The 22,862-nt window shown below is 42.5% G+C and overlaps 1 protein-coding gene across 6 annotated transcripts in view; it reads left to right on the top strand.

Annotated features, from left to right (window-relative positions):
* Positions 1-677: 677 nt before the first annotated feature.
* LMO3 (LIM domain only 3) overlaps positions 678-22,862 on the top strand; it is a 60,832-nt gene continuing 38,647 nt past the window's right edge. The window contains exons 1-3 of one of the 6 annotated variants that reach the window (XM_063155654.1): positions 2,208-2,403; positions 2,621-2,686; positions 10,124-10,337. In XM_063155654.1, coding sequence (XP_063011724.1) covers positions 10,132-10,337 — 206 coding nt within the window. In that variant the 5' untranslated portion in view covers positions 2,208-2,403; positions 2,621-2,686; positions 10,124-10,131. Of the gene's footprint in view, positions 801-2,207; positions 2,687-3,627; positions 3,765-7,985; positions 8,011-10,123; positions 10,338-22,862 lie in introns of those variants that run through there. The other 5 variants (XM_063155656.1, XM_063155655.1, XM_063155653.1 and 2 more) reach the window with 5 other exon arrangements.

Here is a 22,862-nt window from a genome sequence, read left to right as displayed (position 1 = left end):
TTATTCCTTTACACATGTGGTTTGGCATATTATTCAGTAAGTTGTTTTTTTGTAGGTTTTTTTTTTTGTTGGGCTTTTTTATTTTTTTTTTTAAGAATCCTTGATTGGCGGGGGGGAGTGTAAAGAGGGGTGGAAGATGCAATTAGATCTGGGTGTTTGTTCCTTTCTCTTCCCCGCACATGCACACACATACACACACACAAAGTGACAAAGTGGTTAATGTCTTTGCAGGTTGGTGTTGACATCGGGTATCTTATTGCCACAGTCCAAATAGAGTACTAATTACTGCGAATGATGTCACCGTAGGCAGAGGAATAATCCCATCATTTAATTAGTTGAATGATTTAAACAAAGATTTGCATAGATGCACTAATCAGTTGCCATGAATTACAGAGCAGCAGTTGCCAGCGAGGGGTAACAGATCATACAGTTGGAGGGAAAAAAAATCTCATCTCCTTGAACATAATTAATTTAATTGTCCTCATTAGCTGTACCATTTGTTTTGATTTTATTTCTCCCTTTCCCCACACATAACTTCTCCCTCCCTCTTTTCTTCTCCTTCTCCAAGTGCATTGGTGGAGAGAGGCACACGCACACTCACACTGCTGTATTTCCGGAGTGGCTGTGGCAGAGGTAGTCTATAAACAGAGGCAAGTCAGGCTCTCCTGAGCCCATGGGTGCGTGCAGGAGAGGAGCAGGTTTCTGTTAAGTTTGGCTTTTCTCTGTGTGCAGATCAAATCAGCAGAAAGGGGCTCTGTTAGTCTGCTGCCTCTGGTTGTGCTTTTCGGGTTCTTGCTCAGGTTGGTCGTGGCTGAGTTTTGTTGCTACTTAGAGGGAGAGGGGGCAAAGAGGTTCAGGAATTGTTCATTGCACAGTATGCTTGTTACAGGAACCTTTATATATGTATATTTATATGTATTAAAAAAAAAAAGAGAGGAGCTTACAGTGTGGGGGGGGAGGTGGAGGAACCTGTCCTAAACATATACGTTTCTGAAGTTGCTTTGATTTTTAGTAGAGCTGCTGGATTATACGAGGGAGGGGTGTAGATGGCAGGGCACTTCAATGCTTTTAAATCTTTCTTGGGTCTTGAAAGACTTCTATAATATGAGTGTCATTCAAATTTAGGGTATATTGTAAGCTGACATCTTTCAAAGCTTTGTGGAAATCTAGCGTGGTGCTTCTAATAGCAGACAACAGATATTCACTTTGAAGTCTGAAAACTGTATTCACAAATTCTTAATCTGGTCTTTCTCCAACTGCAGATGGCTCTTAGAGGAAGATGCTTTGGATTTTTTTAACTTTATTTACAGTAGGCTAGGCTCAACATCTTTATTATAAAACACGAAGAAACAGTCGTCTGTGAGCATGACTGGGTATCAAAGTGTGCTCTACCTCTCGTGTGTCTGTCTGTCTGTCTTGTGGTCGGGGTGCTCAGCACCTCTAACAACCCCCATATCTATCATCTTTCCCCCCCTCCAACACTAGGTAGAGGATAAGGATCTGCCTTCAGCTCCTGGGACGAGGATGCTGTAGGGGGGAATGGCTTGGCTTCCTTCAGCATTCAGCTCCAAAAGTGCAGTTGGGGGGTGGCATGTGGGACCCGGGGGTGGCACAGCCAGGGACCGTGCGGGGAGCAGGAAACTTTCACAGCGGAGTTTCCACCGAGCAGTTCAAACCTAGCACACGAGAGAGAGGCAGAGTTTTCACCTTCAGGGATTTTTCTCATTACTCATTAATAGAGAGATATGTATCTTGCTTTTTTTTTTTTTTTTTTTCCCCTCTTTTTTTTTTTGCGTGGGCAACTTCTGGTTTTGTCGGAGCCAAGTATTTTGGGAGGAGTGGTGGTGGGTGGGGGGCTTGGGGCTCCCCTGGCTGCCCGGGTGTGCTGCTGGAGCACTCTCTGGGAAGGTGATCCCGAGCCGCTTCGGCAGAGGTCACTTGTGTGTGTGCATGTGCGTGTGTGTCCCTGGTGTTTGTGTCTAGCATATGCATGTGGTTTTGCTGACTGCACTTGCAGGCTTGTAAATTTTCACCATGGGAAATTACCAACAAAGCCCAATCTGTCTCCTGGCTGCTTTGCACTTTCCGAGGGCGGCTGTACTTGAGCGAGCTGCAGAACGAGAGAGAAAGCGAGAGGGAGAGAGAGAGAGAGAGAAAGGGGGAGTTGGGAGGGGGGAGAGGAAGGGTGGTGGGTGGGTGGAGGGGGAGAGAGGTAAATAGCCTTAAATCGGAAGGGAGCTGCTTCTCTGTGGTCTTCCACAAGAGCTGCCTGGGCTCTGCTGGCTCAGTAATAACTGAGTGACCTTTTCTTTTGCTGTATTATGTCTGGCTGGTAAGGGATTGCATTTTGCAGCTGATAAAGCCCTGACTTCATTCAACTCGGCTCCTCACACGCTGCTTTAGGTAAGTTGTCTTCAGCCAGGACGGAGACAGACAGCCTTGGACTGCAAGATACTAAAAGGAGGACACCTGTAGCTCGGATGCGGTCAACACAATTACTTGGCGGATCCTTGAGGACCTCATTATTTTAAACTTAAAGAATAGCGATCTCCCTCCCCATCTCTCCCACCCCCTCTTTATTTTTTTCCCCAAACAATGCTTCTTTTTGACCTTTTCCAAGGAGAAGAGCTACAAAGCAGCCACTGTGCTTATTGAACTGCCTCCCCTGTATCGCTTAATTGAGAAGGTAAGTGAGGCAACTGTGTACATAAGCTTTGGGTCATTTGTGTATGTGTGCCTGCATCACTCTCTCTCTCTCTCCTTCTCTCTCTCTCTCCCTCTCTGAGTCATAAGCCGGGGCTGCAATACACACACACATCTCTGCACTGCAACTTTCACTCGAGCTGCAGCTCTGCTGAGACTGTTTTGTTTAAATCATGTGAGGCTTCATTATTTTTATGATGAGACATGAAATACATGCAAGCAGAGGATGCTGAGCGAAACCCCTCCGACTGCACGTCTCGAGAAATAGCAGTCAAAGTTAACAATGAATTGCAGCCCCGCCACTGCCCCCCTCCCCGTTATTATTGTTATTATTATTCTTGCTTCTTCCAGAGCTTCTCGAAACACGCTCTCAATTACCAAGGGAGTCGGTTAATTTCCCACTGCCCGGCTTTAATCCACAAGCCTCCCCGTACAGCAGTTTAATTTGCAGCTGGTTCGGCGCAGGGTTAACCCTTTGGGCAGAGCGGGGCGGGGAGCCCGGGGGGCGGCAGGGACGCGCTCGGGCTGCGGGCTCCGGGTCCCGCGTCCTCCCTTCCTCTTCCAGAGGGAAGGGCAGCAGCGCTACTTCTGTCTGCCCGCATTTCTCTTTTCTCCTCTTTTTTATTTTTTAAATTATTTTCCGTATTTTTTGGTTGTTTTTTTTTTCCCCTCTTCTCCCCCTGCTTCTCCCTCCCCGGCGAGCGCGACACGGTATGCTAACGCCGCATGTGACAGTTTAATCAAACCCATTTGTTACAACAAAGCTAAGAGACCGCTGGGATTATAGGCTTACGGCAGAGTTAGGGCAGCATGTGGCTTTGTCGCTCGCCGCCGCCGCTCGGGGTGTGCCGTCCCCCCGTCCATCCCCATCCTCATCCTCATCCTCATCTTCATCCCCGGCCCCGCCGCCCCCCGCCCCCGCTGCGGCGCGCCGCGCTCCCGCTCACTTGACCCGAGCCGAGGAAGCGCTCGCTACTTTTGCCGGGATTTGGTGCTTCAATGAGAAGGAGCTCTCCAGGCGCCCGTAAATCAACTCATGCAGAAAAAGGAGAAAAGTTTTGGTAAGGCGGCGGCGGCCGGCGCTGTGCGCTCCGGGGGGAGGCGGGGGGGGCTCCTCCTTCCTCTCCTTCCTCTCCTTCCTCTTCCTCCATCCTCACCGCGCTGCCGGCGTGTGCTGCCAGCAGAGCCCAAACACCGCTTCCCCATAGGACAGCCCTGCAGGACCGCTCTTTAAAGCGATTCCTTTCGCTCGGTGCAACAAACATCGCGACGTGCCGGCCCCGACACCTCCCTCTCCCCATGCTTGTGATGCTCGGGAAGGAATTGGCATAAAAGGCTTGAGCGTCTAACTCCGAAAAGGGATTCTTTGTTGTGGAGTATATGTTTCTTATTTATTTTATTTTTTTTATTTTTGCATGTGAGCTGCATCAAAATTGAACTCAGTCTTGCAAATCTCTTGTTGGCCTTTGCCAAGCACTAGCACTTTGCTGCCATGGTAACTGTAATTAAACTGATAAGAGTGGAAAAATGTCAGTATCTCTGAGCCTTGCAGCTGCATTGGAGAAAAAGGGAATCAAATTGGTTCCCAGCACCACTGCTCTAAAAAAGGAGGGGGGGTCTGGGGGAGAGAGATGGGGGGGACACGCCAGGGGTAGGAACATAGCTCAGCAGCTCCAGTCCCTGAGATCTGGGTACATCTATTTGCCGTGCTGTCCCTTAGGGGGCTACAGCCTGCAGGGATGCTCTGGGCCAGTGAACAGAGAGAAACAAGCTTTTAGGCCCAATCTAGCTTTCAAAAAAGAGAAGGGGAAAGAAGAAGAGAAATCTTTTGTTTGGTGTCTCTTGGCAATCGACTAGCCATGTTGGCCAAATTCTTTTAATCTGTATCACTGCTCCCAGCTGTGGGACTGCATTCCCATTTTTATTTTTTGCCTAGCCTCTTCTCTTTTCCTTTTTTTTAATCCCCTCCTTCCCAACCCATATCTTTTATTTAGAAAGAAAAAAAAAATAAAAAAACCCCCCAGATTCCTCTGTAGAAGAAGGGGCAGGAGGTGAAGTCTAGTTATATACCATGGAAAATTAACTCAAAAGTATACAGGAGAGGCTATATTCAGCGTACTGAAATCCTTACTTTTATTTTTAAAAAAACCCCGAGTGTTATGGAGTTGCGGTTACTTTGTTGTGTTAACTACAGAAGCTGAGCCTGTGCGGATGAATGGCACAGAACAAGAGAGCATAATGGAGGCAATCAACCGTTAGGCTGCTTCACAATGCAATCCAGGCAATTAAAAGCTCACCAGAGTTTAAATGAAATGGTTCCACTTATTTCTGTGCACCACACTGCACAGGCTATTATTTATGTCTCTTTTTTTAATTATGATTTCCCTTAAACTGTCAAATAACTCAGAATAGCAGGGTCTCGGAGGCAATAAGAATTTTCCACAGAACAATTTACATGCCAATCTAAAACTAGTTACGACTCCTGATGTGCTACATATGAGTTCTGAAATGTTTCTTAGCTTCTGAAACCTCAACTTTTTTTTTCCTTCTGAGTCTGTGTGTGTTGCCCTGAATTACTGGAGCTCTGAATGCTTTTAGGATGAAGCTACAAAGTGGGAAAGCACTAGAAAAGTATTCTTTTTATCTTTTCCTGGACCCCTAACTCTCCTGTTCACTGCATGTTGTCTGTCAGTTTGCTTTTACAGACTGATGCACCCAATGCTTAATTTGCTCTGAACTGATTTTTCAGGTTTTTTTTTTCCTAAATAGAGACAAGTTTGCCCTTTTGTGCTGTTTGTGCTACTGTTTTTGGTAGAACTCTGTGCATGCTTCTGAAAAAGGGGGGAAAGGTGGTCTTTAAAAGTTTGTAAGAGATCCAGTGCATAACACAACTCGTCCTCCCAAGGACTGCCTGTACCACAAACAAGAACTGAGTTCTGAGTGTCTCATGCCATGCTCAGCACCATCAGGGACTAATTTCGCTTACAGATGCTTCTAAATCACTAACACAATATAGTTCATTACATCAAACCCTCATTCCCCTTGATTTTTGAGAAGGGAGATGATTTGAGTGAGATGGATTTTTGCTTCTCTGCCTTCCCCGGGAGCCTAATTTAGCTTTTTTCCAGCAACCATTCCTCTTTATCCTGAAATCATAGTCACAAATCAGTTGACAGTGTTTCATCACACCACAATAACAATAAACAGGGAGGGAGTTAGTCGCATTGAACTTATTTGGGGAGAATGAGAGAAATCTGAAAACCTGCTAGTCTGGTTTTCAAGTTCTCCCTTCAAAAATCCTAAAGGGTGATGAAGAAGTCTTATTCCTGCCTCAGCTCTGCAGTTTATGTGCAGTATCCTGGGGACTGGGGGTGGAGGAAGGGAGGGAGCAGAGGCAAGGATAGAGGAAGCCCTTGAAAGCATATTGGGGTGAAATAAAAAGGGTTTGTTTGACAGTGACAGACTAGGCACTGAAATTCCTCAGTTCTGAGAACAGATCTGCTCTGTGATGCAGAGCATGGGTAGAACTCTGCAGAACTGAAGGGAAAGCTGGGTTTGATTTTTCTTTCTTTTTTTTTTATTCGCAGCCTGGGTGTAGCACTTAGGGAATTGTATGATGTTTTGAAAGTGCTCCATAAGCTCTGCTTTCCTGGGGGAGGGGGAGAGGAAGGCAGCCAAGCAGCAGTGCTGTGCTCTGCCACCTGGTATTTCAGCAATGAGCAGTTTGGATGGGTTTGTGGGTGCTGTCAGCCTCTGAAAAGGCCCTTCCCATGTCCTAGGGAATAAATGAGTGCTTAAACTGCAGCCTGTGAAAAGCTGGCTGACAGTGAGCTGCAAGGTATTCTTATTGCCAAATTAAGGGAGAGCTAAAAATACACAAGCATGTATCTGAAAAGTGCAACTGCATCAGAGACCTTATGGGAATGTTAAAGGGGAGTGAGATGCTCTGTGGGGTGATCTGAATTATAGTGGCTCGTGGAAATATAGGGGGGGAAAAGCAATAAAATGTTCCGTTGTCAAAATGAAGGGATTTAAACAGGGCATGTGAAGAAAAGGACATTTTCAAATTTGGAGATATGTCAAACACTTCTTGACTTTGTTTAGAACCTTTCTACACTACCAAAAAAGCACTCCTTTCTTTTCTTAAATTGAAGCAGTAGTTTGGGGAAATTGAAATAATAAAATAGAACCAGCTTCATTGCATGTTAAGTGATATCAGATCTATCAGAGGAGGAAAGCATTCCTTCCCTCCAAAAGCTGCTGCAGATAGAATCCCTAATCTGAAGATGCTGCCAGTGGGGTGTCAGCACCACCTTCTCTCCCTGCCTCAGGAAAACAGACGTGCAGGGTTGCAAATTCTCCTTCCATGGGGTGTTTGCCCTTTGCAGTTGTCCCTACAAGAGGGTTTTGGGCTAACCAGTGTGAATGACAGGGCTCTGCCTACTTTCCTCATGTAGTGAGTGTCTCCAAAGCTGTGCAGGCTATGTGCAAGCTGCAGTTTTATTTGTAATACAATAACCTCATGTTTGCAGCATATACCTCGGGAATTATCAGGCTTGATTACTGCAATCTGCTCAGACATTCACTTGTTTGGCTGTGTTTCTGAGGCATCTTGTTCCCTTCAGACAGCTCAGGACAGTGGATCAGCCTGGATCAGGGACTGTCAGCCTCCACTCTCTAACCCGCTTCCTTATCAGGCGATGAAATTTTACATTAAGATTTTTTTCGTTAAAGCCTTTAACTGTGTTAGCTCCTAGTTTATTCTGGTTTCCCTCGAGCTAAAGATTAAAGTCCTAGAACAGCCCTTCATGTTTCTAAACTTTTTTTTTTTTTTTTAAACTGAGTTACAAGAAGTTTATACAAATTGTGGCTGATTTTATGCATTTGTCCTCTACATGGCCAGAGAGAGGATCTGGGGATAAGCCTGTTGTTGGCACCTGGTGGATATTTACACTCTACTGTGATAAGCAACATTACAGATTAAGGCTTTTTGACCAAGTGATGTTATTTGAGTTCCAGCAGGATGGTATAGGTTCCTTACCAAAAATCTCTGATATTTTCACTGCTTTGAGTCATTTATTTGTAGCAATGTTACTTTGCTGTTTCATGGATGTACTCTGGGTTCAGGGGAGTCAGCTGTCAGTTGAAGATGCTGTAAAGGCTCAGCCTTTGTCTCATGGTGCTTTCTCAAGAGGAAATGTGTGTGTTCATTCCCAGATCTGCCCCAGACTGTGGAGCCCAGCGCAGGTCACTGGATCTCATCCTCCCCCTTGGGAATGAGAGATAGATCTTGGGAATCTCTACGTGGTGAGGAGCTATGAGCATCAACTGGGGAGTGATGGGAGGGACAGCACTGACAATTTTTATACTGGTTGACAGAAAAATAGAGACCTTACACTGCTGTCATGAGATTTAGATGTTGTGCAGCAGCACTGCTGGGTGCTTTGGGGTGTCTGCTAGCAGAACTCCCTGCACACCCCTGAGCAGATAAATGCATCACCCCAAGGTGTGTGACAGGCTGCATGGCAAAGAGAGGAGTGAGGCAGCTGTTGCAATAGGAATTATTATTTCTAATTCAGCAATCAACTTTGCAGGTGGGACTCGGGAGTTCAGCTTGGGCGAGTCCCTTAACTGGCCATGCGGTCCCTGTGAATTCCATGTGAATTCCATGTGTTCTACACACAGCTGTGTGGAGGTCCCTGGGATGCCTCAGCCCGTTGTCTTTGCAGCTCTAACATCCTTAACGGCATGCTCTGCCATTGCTTCAAAGGTTACACTGGTTTTCCTGTTTTCCTTACGAGGGATGACAAAAAAGCAAATACAAACCAAACAATACCCAACTTGTCTGTGTTCAACTCTCTGAGCCTGCCTGTCTGTGGTGGTGTGTTACAGCACCAGCCAGGGTCTGCTGATAGAAACTGACACCGACAAGCTTTCTTAACTCCAGGTATTAAAGCCTTTATGGTGAGGGCTCTTGAATTTGCTCCTCTTTGCTGTGAGACTCTATTTGACCTTTCTCGATCTCTGGATGGTAACAATAGGGCTCCAAACCCCAAATGCTGGAGTAGGATTTGCTTGTTGACAGCAGCATTCCTTCCCCAGTCTTGACAAATTTTCGTTGCAATATTCAGATACCTTCTAGTGAGTAGCATCTTTTTTTGAAGTTACATCACTGCCTTTAAAACAGTGAGGTAACCCCTACTGAACAGCGTGTCGGGTCTTCCCTTCTCTCCTGTCCCTGTTTGATGTCCACCAAAATATCCACAGGGCAGTTATTTTGCCTATCCTAAGAGGTAACAGTGAGAGAATTAGTCAGAGTGCACTGGGGTGGCAGTTCATGCAGCTAAGCAGAGAGACCAGCCTGTGAGCACTTTGGGGCAGTGACCTCTCCCCATTTACTGTAAAGCTGAGGGCAATTGATTTTTGAATGGATCCCTGGAAGCTGGCTGTGTTGCTCTGAGTAACATCACTCAGCTGTGTTCCCCTCTTCGCTGGTTCTGTCCATTAAACAGTGTTTCAGGAGTTTGAATGGTTTTTTAAATGCTCTCAGCTATTACATCAAAAGGTGTATATGTACTTAATGGACACCACTGTACTGCTTGTCCCGAAGTAGCTGTTGGCTAAAACTGGGATTGGAAAGCGGGGCAGCATTTTTATTTTGTTTTTCCTGACAAACTAGAACCTCTCTGACCTTGTGCAGATTATTTTAAGTCAGATTTTTCAGGAGGTCCTTCCAGTGCAGGTTGTGACTGGCGTTGCTACTACTGCAGTCTTTGGAAATCTTGTCGCTTCATTATTGTGTCTAAAAAGAACTAAAATATTAAAAAACAGCATCAAAATTTCTATGTCAAATCTCTCGGAAACTCTTGTGCCGTGTCTCTGAAAGCTCCAATCTTTTCTTCTTTAAAAGCTGAACTTCTTTTATATTTTATAAAGATAATGTAAATAAGTGCAAATATGTGGATTTAAGTATGTTTTCCATATAGACATGCTGTTTATTTAAATTTTGAGTTGACAAGTATTGGAGATGTGCTGTTTATTTAAATTTTGTATTGCTAAATATTGGATACTGTGGCTGAAATCGGGCGACTTTTCAACAGGACTGTTTTAACATTTTGTGTTATGTTTTTTTTAATCTTATTTCTTTTCAGCAAAGTGACCAGGTAAATGAGGTGTTAAAGAGAAGCTGTGGAACATAGAGCAGTGGAAGTTTCTGCTCTCAAATTTATCTTAGCCTTGTTTTCAGCTCGCTGTGGTCTGACTAGGTTATTTTATCCTACCTACACCATTGACTTTTAAATGAACTGGATGTGGGGTGGCGGCGGGGGGAGCAGCGAGGTGGAGGAAGAGAAGGGCAAGAGTTTTTTTGCACTTGAGAGAATATCTATTTTCAGTCTTCTCTTGTCTTACTGTATTTCAGGTATACAAATGCTCTCAGTCCAGCCAGACACCAAGCCGAAAGGTTGTGCTGGCTGCAACCGTAAGATTAAAGACCGATATCTTCTAAAGGCCCTGGACAAATATTGGCATGAGGACTGCCTGAAATGTGCCTGCTGTGACTGTCGCCTGGGGGAGGTGGGCTCTACCTTGTACACCAAAGCCAACCTTATCCTTTGTCGCAGAGACTATCTGAGGTAGGTCACGGCCTTCTTCCGTTCGCTGGCAAGCTGGGGAAACCTGCTCGGCCCTTCCTACAGAGCTGCTCTCACACAGGCAGGGCTGCAAGGCTGACTATTGGAGGAGATGAGGAAACAAATACTGAAATGTGGAGATTGTGTTTTTAACTCAGATTTTAATTCACACGGATAGGTCATGGAAGTGGCTGCCAGATTTATGGCGCTGATGCTGGTGTAGAGGAGAGTAATTCCCCCCTGCTCCCCACAGCACTGTGCTGCTGGAGAGGTGATGCTCTCCTGCTCCCACTCTTCCTCCTGGCAGCATGGTGGTGGCCATGTGTCACAGCCTGAAACCAGCCCTGTGGTTTTCACCAGCTTCAGGGCAGGGCTGGAACCCTGCAGGTGAGGAACGCTTCACCCACCTTCGCTTTTGTCCTCTTAGTTTGCCAAGGGATTTCATTTGTGGCACCCAAGCTTTAGGAAGGCTGGCACTCAGCTGTTGGAAGCTGGGCCAGGATAGCCAACTGAATTCCCCATTTTTACTAGCCATAACTGATTTCCCCATTTTTAATAGCCATAAACTCCAAGCCACACTGCTCCTGGTTTCAGCTGGCAGGCCAGGTGGGATGCTGGCTAACCTTGGCCACCTATTAGGGGTAGCAAATCAGCACCTGCTTTTCTCTCTTCTTGTTTGCTTGTGGACCTACATTCTCAAAAGTATTTGAGGAATAACTCGTAGCAAAGTATGGATGAGCAGCACCAGGGTAGTTTATCTACACATCATGTGTCAATAGGGTTGCTTTGCAGGAATGGAGTTTAACTGGGAGGTTTAGTGTCCCTGGGCTCTCAATAGTCAATAGAGAGAAAAGACTCCTCTGGGGTGATTCCGAGCACCTATTCCCTACAGTAACACCTCTCCTCCATTCCCTCTGGAGGAGGTCTCATGAGACCAGCTGCTCCAGGCTAAGGTGAGCTTCTGGGAATATTTCCCCTGCCCCTTCAGTGAAGCCTTTTCCTTTTGAAGAGACATCGAAGTCGCTAATACATTGGGGGAAAATTAAAATTCTTTTAGAATGCGTTAACTTCCAAGTTCCGCTTAAGTACAGGCTCCAAATAGGAGGTTCCCACACACTGATCAATTCCCAAGTTATACACCATGAGTAGGTAGGAACGGGAATCAGGACTAAAGCACTGACAACTATCAGTACTCTGGCTCTCCACTTAACCACTTCTAGAAAAAAAGGGTGGAACAAAAACCTTCAAAAATCCACTGTGCATTTGTTGAGCAGGGACTGAAAGGCAGATCAGGTTCTTCAGATGGGCTTAGACTTAATGGTAAAAGTATTCTGCTGCCTATAAAAGCTCTGAACTGAACCCAAGATAGAGGGCTGGGAACTCAGCGTAGAGGCTGCATCTTAAACCCGATGTGTTAAAGCTGCCAAAGCAGTAGGTAACAAAACCTCACTTTGAAAAGCTGGTGGAACAGAAGGGAATTGTTGTACACGAGCTTAGGTCGCTTGTGGTCTTCAGGTGAGTGTGTGTAGAGAGGGTTTGAAAAAGGTTTTGGTACAGGGAAGTAACATCCTGATTTTTAAAATCAATTTTAATAATCTTTGTACAAAAAATGCCTGCAGGAGTGACAGAACTGCCATGGCTGTTTCATCTGAGTTCCAAATTTACTGGAGACTTTGAGCTTACTGAATCTCCCTAGTGCTAGTGCAGCAGATCTAATATTTTGAAATCAAATGTTTAAAATCAAAACCAGAAATGATGTGGTAGCAAAGATATGAGCAAAGCATTTCCCCAGCACAGATGCATTCACACACGCTCTTGCTCTCTGGTCTTGGAGGGTTTAACAGGAGTAAATATTTTGCTAACAGATTGTTACAACTCATACTAAGTGATTCAGAGAAAGGAGATTTTTTTGTTGTTGTTTTTTGTTTGTCATGATCACATTCAAACTGGTGTTTCATTTATTTCTTCATACATAACACCTTTTACTTTTGTATGTGAAACCAGCATACAGGAGAAATCCTATAACTGGTTTTAAGATGTTTCTGATTTTTGTCTCTGGATTTGTTGAATCTTAATGAAGCTATTTCGTTGTGATTTTTTTTTTTCTTTTTGGTGATACTTGTGAGTGCATAGATTTAAACTTGGTATTTACACTAAACTTCAAACTGATGCACTTAAGGTAATTGCAGATAGTCATTTGCCTCATTGCATCTTATCTACTTAGTTATGCAGTGAACCTATAAAAGTGATCTTTTTAGTGCTAATGTACGGACTAGTTAAATTTTCTCTAGCTTTGTAGTCAAATAAGCTTTCATATTTAGCAACCCACTTGATATGAATTTAAGGAACAAATTGCATTGTACTAATGATCACATAAGACTTCGATTATGGTTTCAAACTATCTTCTTGGGTTTTTTTTTTCTTTTTAACCATAAAGGGAGCCTGCGCTGCGTATAAAACTGTTCTGGCTTCCTATTAATTTATGTGGTGCCCTCTAGAGGATATGTGGCTTGAACGATACTATAAAGAGTAAAATTGCTTATTAACTTGTCTCTCAGTGTTCATTATGCCTTTCAATAAGACAGGCATTCTACAGATGCTACAAGCAATCATGCAGCCAGTTTGGGTGCTTCAGCATTCATGTTTAAGTTCGTAAATGGTGTGATTGTGTCTTTGCCTGTTTGCAAAAATACTTCCAGTATCTTTCATTTAGAGATGCCTGCCAAAAAAGCTGCACCCTCCCTCAGCCCTGATGCACGCTCTCGTGCTGCAGCTGAGCCCTGAGGTCCCCACTTTGAGCTCCTTATAAATACTCTGCATCTTCAGAGCTCCAAAACTTGCTTTGCTTTAGCTGTCTCCTTTGGTAAAATTAGTTAATTATACTACATTAAACCCTTTTCCTCCGGATCGGGAGGGATTGAGGGAACGGAAGGAATCTCTAATGAAGGAAGGAGCTTGAAGGATGCTGTGGGTGTGAGAGGCTCTGCCCTGGGATGCCATTCCTGCTCGGCACTCCAGCGGTTCCCGAGGTGCCGGGTGGCCGTGGCAGGAGCGAGCTCCGCTCTGTTAATGAGGATGGGAACTGACTTGAGCAAAGAGAGGGCTCGGCGTTAGCAATAACACACTCCCCGAAAATGATATGCAGAGGATAATTCCCCTGCAGGCTTCTGTCTTCTTCTTATACACTCCTGGGTTAAGAAGTGAAGACTTAATTTGAGGAACTTAGGTTTACGCCAATATTTCAAGTCCATTTATAGGAAGTGAAATATGCAAGAACTTTTTTTTTTCCTCCCCTCCTTTTCCTCCAGAGCTGTACGGTGACATCTTAATGCATCAGCCTATCCTGCTCTGTCCTCTCTTCTGACTGGCAGCGTGTCCATTTGCAAGCACAATATTCCCTTTGAAATCTGTCATTACTGCCATTAATGACCAGTCATTATGTTAACAGCCCTTGGGCTGTTAACATGTCAAACTGGTTGTTAACTGGAATGTTATTACTTATTTAAACCTCAGGTACGAGTTGTGTGAAATGTGCTTTGGTTGCACGTTCTGGGCTGCTTCTGCTCAAAACAATAGGGGAACAGCAGAGCGTTTGCCTTTGGGGTGCCAAGGGATTTGCTTTCTGTTCCATCTGCTCATTTGATTTCTGTGAGGTTCTCCTACCCCTGGGCAGCCTCCTAATTTCAGTGTGCAATCCCCTCTCTCAGCCTTGCCTGCAAATGGGCAGCTGTGGATGTTTCCAGATGCATGGTAACGCCCGCTGCATGCTTGAGATTAATACCTGGCCCCTAGAAGTGTGAAATAAAAGACCGACAATTACATGCAACTCAGTTGTATTAAATAATGAGCTTCCTCGGATGCAGCAGAAATATGAAAGTACAGCTGTGCTAAGCTAGTTGCAATGTAGGTCAATCACCCTTTTCACTTAGGTTTTTAACTACGCAAACCCCGCTGAGCGACCAATGACTACAAAGTGCTGTTTCATTCCTATTTAATTTTGGCAGCATTTTACTGAAGAGCAGGCATTCATGCAGCTAAATTATCTTTGCCGTTTCTGGTTTTAACTCCAGCTCCGTGACACTAAATGTTGGAGTGCATATCTCTTAGTAAACACAAAGAATATGGTTTCTGATATATATATTTATTTTTTTCCCAAATCCACCTCTTAACATGGAAATTGAATTAGAACTTTTATTACTTTTTGCATAATTTCCCTAGCCAGGCAAGCAAGATCATAAGAAAAGGATTAAGAAAACTAATATATTGGGGTGGAATTTTTTTGCCCTTAAACACATCTAGAACCTTATTGAGAATGGGGAGGAGGATGACAGAATGTCTATCCTCTCTCCCCACCCTTACCCCTCCACCTCAGTATTAATACTGTTTGTAAATATAGAGCAGACTTTAAAAGAACCACTGGAGAGCTGTAAAAATGAGTAGATCCCCATTCCTGAGGAAAGAAACAGAACACTTTGGGTTTTTCCTCTTCCCCACTTGCTGATTGAAAGACCTGAGAAAAGCCAAGTCTCTAAAACTGGATATTGGAGAAGATCTTATAAATAATGAGACTTGACCACAGAAAGTAGTGTTCAACCAGAAGCATTATAAAGATGCTGCCTCTGTAAAATATTTAGCTTCAGTGCAGTTTGAAAAGAGCAGAATTTAGGAAGCAGCTTTTTCCTGTACAACCGCTTGCACTCTAAAGGCAATTATTATTTTAAAAAAATATTGTGTAGGAGTGCTTAGGGAGACTTAAAATGTCTTGTGGCCTGATGCTGATTAGCAGATCCCATTCCTCGCTCCTGTCACGGGCAGTATTGCAAACACCCAAGATATCAGCTTGCTTAAATGCATGTATAAATACTTTTTGTGGATATTTTCATGGGTAGTGGGTTATAAATTTTTTCAAAATGCCTCCTCAACATGTTTCTTGCCCAGCTTGATTAAATAAGGGTAGACCTTTAAAGATTTAAGCACTCTGGGTTTTCTGGAATATTGAGGTGTTTATGGAAGTGAGGCTTTCGAGGTCCGCTTTCTACACTAAATCTTTTTAGAACTGAATCCTTATGTATACACTAATATCCTTGTTGCAATGCATTAAAGCATTAAAGGGACTAGTAGTTTGCATAAATATGCCCTAAAAATATTTTAAAATGCTTTTAAAATGGTAGGTATATCAATTCACTTGTTCTAATTTTGCTGTGTGCGATGAATGTTCTTCTAAATTTACATAAATGGTATCATTTAGTGTGTCCTGGAAATAAAAAAAAACAGGCAAGAACACTCTCTGTTCCACTAATTGCCAGAGGTTTTGAAAACCTCCAAACACCTTAACAGTTGTTGAAAGGGATAAAGAGAGTGATGCAAACACGCACAGTTAATCCACCCAACTTGCAAAGAATAATGCTTTTGATTTAGTTACACCCTGGCTAGTTTAGCTTGTTCTTTCTTTAGCTCATCTGTGATACCTTTTAATAAGAAACATTCAATTAAGCTGTTAAAATTGGTGTTTAAGTCATGTTGAAATGCTGTGAAATGTGTGTACTCAAGTTTGACGCTCTTCAGTAGTTCCATGTGTTTCCCCATATCTGCTGGTATTTCTTCTCCAGAGCTGCCAAATTTTTAATAATTGTGTTATTTTTAGTGGCTTAAAATACACAGTTTAATTTTCAAGAATATGAATCTTCCCTCTTATAAGGCTTCTTGAAAACCAGACGCTCCTCGTGTGTTGTCAAAATACCTCATTAATCCCCTGGAAACGTTCAAAGAATTTCAGGAGACTTTTCAGATGAAAGTACCGTGCCTCTTAAAGCCTGTCCTACAGCTCTTCATTACACAGCACTACAGTGCTGTGTATTTTGATGGAAAATTATTTTACTACAAAGGTTTTGCCAATACAGAGCAGCTCAGTAAAGCTTAATAAAAGCAGTGATTTTGGGGAAGCCGGAGTAATTCTGCAGTGCCAGAGGATGGGATAATGTTCCTGGCAAAAGAACAACAGCTCTGTAGTTCTGCTTAGTGTTTCCTGTAACTTCTTTTAAAAGAAATGTGAATCTCTTGTTTTCATCCTTGCTAATTTATTTTTTTTTCTCTCAGAAGTGATTTTGTGACCAGTACTTCTTATGAAATATCTTTAAAATAATACGTGTAATAAAGTTATTGACATCGGGAATAAATATTATCAACTACATTCTGACACAGGATTTGATATCCAAGGTTTAACTGGCAAATTTCTGAATTTTTGACCAGAAGCTTGTGTGAAACAAAGCATCTGTGCATAATGTAGTAGAATTATATTTAGTTCCAATAGCCTAACACAGATGCCTTTAAAAAGTTCTGATTTCTACTGTATAACTGTTCCTTAAAAAACTGTGCATTTCTATTTCTTCAAATGTCTTTGAAATTTTAATTAATTTTTGGGGACATTTTACAGTAAAAACTGGAAAAAACCCCTCAAGTTTCTACCACATAATTTAAAGGTCTATTATTGAATTTTGTTACTTGCTATTTACCGTATTTTTCAAGACTTCCAGAAAAGATATAGCATTTCTTTCTGGATATGAATGTTTGAACAACATGCAAAAATCAAAATAGGTTAAATTGTAAAACCCTTCTTTAGCCCTCCTGATTTTAGAAATTGCTTTCTTTTTTAAATTTTCACTGAAGTTAAATATATTCATGATAGATTTGGAAACCAAAATATGCAGCATGCAACTTATGGTTTCCAAATGAAACTGGTATTAACTATTGCAGTCCTTCAGAATCTGTGTTTTGGGAATACCTTATTAATTGCATTATTTTTTGGATGGCTAATTTCCCAATAGATCCCTTAGTATGCTAATGGATGACCATTTAATGAATCCACATAATATTTATACATTAGGGGGATTTTTGATCACGGCATTCTGGAATTTTTGAAGTCTCTGAGACTCAAATATCTGAAGCAATGAGTCTCAAAAAGCTTTGCATGTTCCACACTTCCTTCCCTGTAATATAATTCTGGTTCTATTCCTTTACATCTTCCTGAAATTGCTTTTTGCCTCTTCTGGATCAACTGGCCTTTCAACACCTGGGCCTCATTGCATCTCTTTGGGACATTTAAAATTGGCTCTGGAGATAGGTGGATCCTTCATTTAAAAGAGTCAAAAGGATGTCCAAGTTATCCCTAGAAACTTGCATCTTTCTTAGCATGAATCTATCAAATATTTACACCTTTCAAATGATACAAAATCTCTGTATATCAGTTTGGTGTGATATATACACATGGAAATCACGGGGAAATTCTGCATCCCACATTCTACAGGTGATTGCTTGGTGATCCATGGTCTCATCTTCTTTAAACCAGTTAAAACGGAGTTTAAATGAATGATGATAGTTGAACATTTTGACTACCCCTGTGGCAATTGGTATGGTCAGTTGCAGAATTAATTTAGGCATGTGCTAAAATGCTGGGATGGAGTGCCAGTATATGGAATCCACAATCCAGTCCCATTCCCCACTTGATATCAGAACTATGGCTAAAAGCAGCTGGAGAGTCTTTGGCACCTATTTTTCAAAGAGCACAATGATCCCAATTATTTAACTGCAAGATATTTTCCTTTGGGATTGGAGTGAACCCTGTTGCTCTATTTCATAGCAAAACACAGTGCAGGGAAATTTTCACGAGCAGAAAATCACCAGTTTAGTAAGGAGCAGAGTGTCTCTGGAATGATGTTCCTTGGGACATTCCCCTGTCTTCTGTAATCATGGAATTTAAACTTTTCATCTTTTAATTTGCAAAAATGATAATACCTCATGTTGGCACATCGCAGGTGAAAGTGATAATTGCACAACATCCAAAGATAAAATATTTTTTGGGGGTGGGAGGTAAGAGCAGAGAATATTATGCATGTTATGGTATCTTTTTTAGAGTTTTTAAGTGGAGTAGTGAGAGTGAGAATGTCAAATTGTACATTTGAATATACTGCAATTAACATATTGGACTAATTAAGGAAAGACTATCCTACACCAGGTAGCAAATACACCCTTGCTCTTCTATTGTTGCTATCACACTTTTGTTTTTAGCGAAGCTCAAACTTAATGTACAGAAATAATCACATCTCTTTATATTTTTATATAAATGTTCAAAAGTCTTGAGAAAAATAACTGATTTTTTGTTCATGACAAGTGTCCAAGCCATAAATATCAGTCTACTCAGTCTCCCAGGTTTTAGCTTAGTGGGTAGTGTTCATTATATTTAACCTTGCATTGGACATCAGTACTGATCCACCATGAGATAAAATAAATATTATTTTATTCTATTTTATAATGTTATTTCTTTGCAGATGCTTTCAAGAGAAATATGTGTCAAAGTTGATGCAAATAGTTTTAGTAATTCCCTGCTTCTGTAAATATGTTAACTCTGAGAAACAGAATTTATTATTCTTTATCAAATTCTAGCAATAGTTCAAGTAACAATCACTGAACTTGGTTTTGTCTTTTAGATACATTTTAAGGAAGAATTTCTTGGTAGGAATAGTTCAAATTAGTTACTGGCTATAGAATAGGGATGGAAATTGCAATCATTGTGAATTATTTCTTATCTTTTGTCACTGTGGTTGTTTCTACATAAATCTTGGGGTTTTTTTTTGAAGACTGAGATCAGTTCAGAGCTACTACTCTTTCTCAAAATTTGTACCAAAAATCAAGATTTTAAGACAACAGAAAACTTTAAAAACTCATTTTCCCGTAAAGAGCGCACTTCATTTCTCCCTTTCTAATTTGTGTTAAACAAATTTTACACAGACTTCAGAATTTTCTAGGATCTGATGTTTAGATTTACCAAAAAAACAAAACCTTTTTCCAGGAAGTGTTTATAAGCCTAATGTGTCTGTCTGCCTTATACAAAGTGTTAAGAAGGAGGAGGGCAGTTGCACTAACAAGCTGCTATGCACCAGTTTTTGCTGGCTTCCTTGCTTAATCTGTAATCTAATACATTTAAGAATGCTCTATACCAAAATAACATTAAATCTAATCCTACAAACATGTCCTGCATGCTTGGTGTAGCCTGAATAATCCTATTGAAAGGTGTAGGCCCTATTAATTTAGAAACATGCCCCAGCAGAGCCAAATCTTTAAAAGTAGCTTGGCTTTGCCTGCAAACCCCTCTTTGTGTGCTGCTGACAAACCTCCCATGTCCAGGCAGTGCTCAGACCCAGAGCTCCCATCCTGGCCAGGCACCTCATTGCAGTGTTGGGGCGTCAATCAAAGTTGTGACACCTGTGACAAACCTGTGACAGCCTTGCCCTGCTGCTCTCTGACAGGGAGGATGGTTGTTTGTATGCTAATCCTGCATCCCGCTGCCCCAAATCAAACTGCTGGGGGATGATTTAATGGTCCAAGTCTACGCCTGGCTCTGCGCCCCATGGGCTCTGCTCTCCACAGCTTTCCTGGGAAGCAGCAGCTGGAGGTGAGATAAAACTTTACCAAAAAGCCCTGAGGTTTTGTGTTGATGCTTGTGAACCTTGGGTTCTCGATTCACTTTCTCTTCATGCCCCAAAACTGCACTAATGAACATGTGCTGTGTACTTAGCAGCTTCAGGCTTCCAGAAGAATATGTTCATTTTTATTAAGATGCTGCATTCATACTTTTTTATGCTCCATATAGTAATAAAAAAATATTAAAATCCAGCGTGACAGCGAATACTTACAACAGGGCCACTAAAAAGTAAATTAAAATGTATTCTTTCTGCTCAGAACCTCACTTACTAAAACAATCTTAAAACCTGGAGGAAATGCTGCACACACTGCAGCAAATGTGCTGGTTTTAATGAGCCTGGCTGTGCTGTGAAGTTAGCCAAGAGCACTTCCCCCAGCACCTCCTCACCTAATTCAGTCATAATGCGGAGTGCATCGCTGGGAAGGGAGTCAGAGAGCAACACAAAGAGCACAAATCCAGAGCTGGGCGTCCTCTCTGCTCTTCTGAGGCCTTTCATGGTGACCCCTGTTGGGTCCCAATTACTCTCTGTCCCCAGGTGCAGCACAGCCTGAGCCTTTTCCTCTAACAGCATCTTTCTTTATTCTCCCTGTTCCTCCCAGGTTCTCACCTGATAATTACAGGTAAAACATACAAGTGTGCTTTGTAAGAGCACCCCTGAAATATGTAGGGTGGTGGTGGTAGCACCCAGTGCAAGTCACTCAACAACTTGGCCACAGGATAATCCCAAGCACAGACGCTCCCTGCTGTGGTAAGCAGGTGCTCACTTCCATCCACCCCTTTTCCCTCCTGGTACAAATATACCTCCTCTGTCAGAAGGTTTACTCTGAGTACAATCCAGTATTTATTTGCAAAATTTACTGTAATTTGCCAGATTATCACTCTTGATAGGTATGTACTAAGTCTGAGCAATAACTCCAGAATTAACTATCCTGAGTAATCTTATTATTAATCACACAATTTCATTATGGTGGCAGATAAACAGTTTTCTTCATGACCTGTTGAAAAAGTAATTTTTATCTATTTCATATATGTATAAATATATCTGTAAGGTTATTTTAGCAGAAAAACAACCACTTTTTATTTCTGTCTGATTTAACCACCATAAACCCTTTGCTTCTCAGACCCAGCTCTTTCTCCTCATCCCTCCGGTTTCAAGGTGTGCTTTTTGGAAAAGTTAGCTCTTTCCACCAACTCCCACGTGCCTCCTGTTTGGCTGATCTGTGCAATACTGTCAATATTATATAACAAGTATACTGTTGCTTTTAGCAGAATATCAAAAAGCTGGTATAGGGGACAAGTATTTCTTATCCACTCCCTCTCTTCCTCCTTCCCTAAAGAAAAAGAAAAAAAAATGGAATGAGAAGGAAACAGATTTAGAAAATTATTTCAAGCATGTTAAATTTCCCAGAAAAAAATTTTGCCTGAGTGGAAATATGTGATTTTTGTCACTGTAAGCCTGGAAACCACTATCCCTGCAAGGCACTCTAGAACTAACCCTCTCACCCCCAGATTCTGAAGAACTGTTTTATCCATGCTTTTAAGCCCTGGTTCTTTGGCTCTTGAGCTCTTGTGAAACCAAACCTAGCCTGGACCTGGTGTTTTTGCTGAGAAAAGGCATTGAGGAGCTCCCTCCCATCACCCCTGTGCTGCAGGGGCTGCCTGCAGGGCTGGGTGCTGACACCCAGAGATGGCATCTTCCTGACAGCAGGAATATAGCAGATACCAGCAGTGGTTTTGCTGTCTCCTTCTTGGTTTGCTTCAAAAAAAAAAAATATAAAATTTGTTAATTCATCCTCACTGCAGAGCTGCTTGCTGATGGGTGGGGGATACAAGTGAATTTCTGTGTCTGCCCCTGCCTCAGGTGTCTGATGATTCCCCCCTCATCCCTTCCTTCTGCTGTGTACAAGGGAGAGGAGTGGGTACAGATTGAAGAAGCAAGAGAAGTGGAAGGGTTAACAGCTGCTTTCCCCAAAATTTCAGAATGCTGAACATGACAGATGCGTCATGCCAGTGTAAGTGACCGTCCTTCCTCGTCACTGGAATTTGGGAGGAAAAAAATATTAAATTGCAAATTTAAGAAAACTTGTCAAGAGAAGACAACATCAGTTGTCTTTAGATGGGACCCCTGCTTTCTGTTCCTAAAAGTAAATGCAGCCACCAAGACATCTGCATCTGGGCAGATCACTCTTGCATAGATCTGTGCTCCTGCTGTCAGTTTTCCATCCTCCCCCTGCTCAAAATGAACACCAGCAAACTGGGCAACTCCCCACTTCTCAGTGATTGGCAAAGAGTGACAGTTTGTGTGCTCCAAACTGAGTGGTTTTGCTGCAAGATTAATTCTGGAGATCTTCTGTCATTTTGGATGTGGAGGAAGGGATGAGGGGGGCTCTGTGTGTGTGTGTGAGCAGAGGCTGCCCGCTGAATGCAGGAGTTTGGGTAAGGAAGAAATCCCTGTTGAGAGTAATCCAACATTCCTCTGTGGTCTGCATTGCTGCTGCCACAGCTTCCCCCTCCTTCCAAAGTAAAAAAAAACCCCACACAATTCAAAAAGCACAAGAAAAAGTTCCTATCCCATTGTACTAGCACCACATGCAGCAAGTCAAAAGATGGGTAAATTATGGCAGCAGACATTTGGCTCTGCCAAATTTAAAAGGTCACCACCCAAGGGCAGGCACAGGAAAAAAGTTCCAGTAAAGGGGTAAGAAAAATAAAAGCCTGAATTCAAAGCATGTTGCTGTATTTGTCCAACCATAAATGATGTCTAGTCACACACACATGATATTTTTATCAAATGTTTCTCCTCATGGCCCTAAATGCATTGAGCATGCTGTTGTTGCTTCCTTAATGCAATCTCCAAAGGTCAATCAAGTTATAGAGTCAGGCTGATAAGATTAGATATTACTTTAAAAAATGACCAAAAAACCTGTGTTTGGAGGGAGGCCTGAGTCCAATATAATTCTGTCTGGTTTGCTCCAGGTCACTGTGTCTTTTCCTGGAAACACTGTGTAAACTGAGCCCATCTACTCCAGCTCCAAGAGTGCTTTCTCATC

This window comes from Melospiza melodia, chromosome 4 (assembly GCF_035770615.1).
Source record: "Melospiza melodia melodia isolate bMelMel2 chromosome 4, bMelMel2.pri, whole genome shotgun sequence".
Lineage (NCBI taxonomy): Eukaryota > Metazoa > Chordata > Aves > Passeriformes > Passerellidae > Melospiza > Melospiza melodia.
This window is presented reverse-complemented; position numbering and strand designations above follow the sequence as displayed.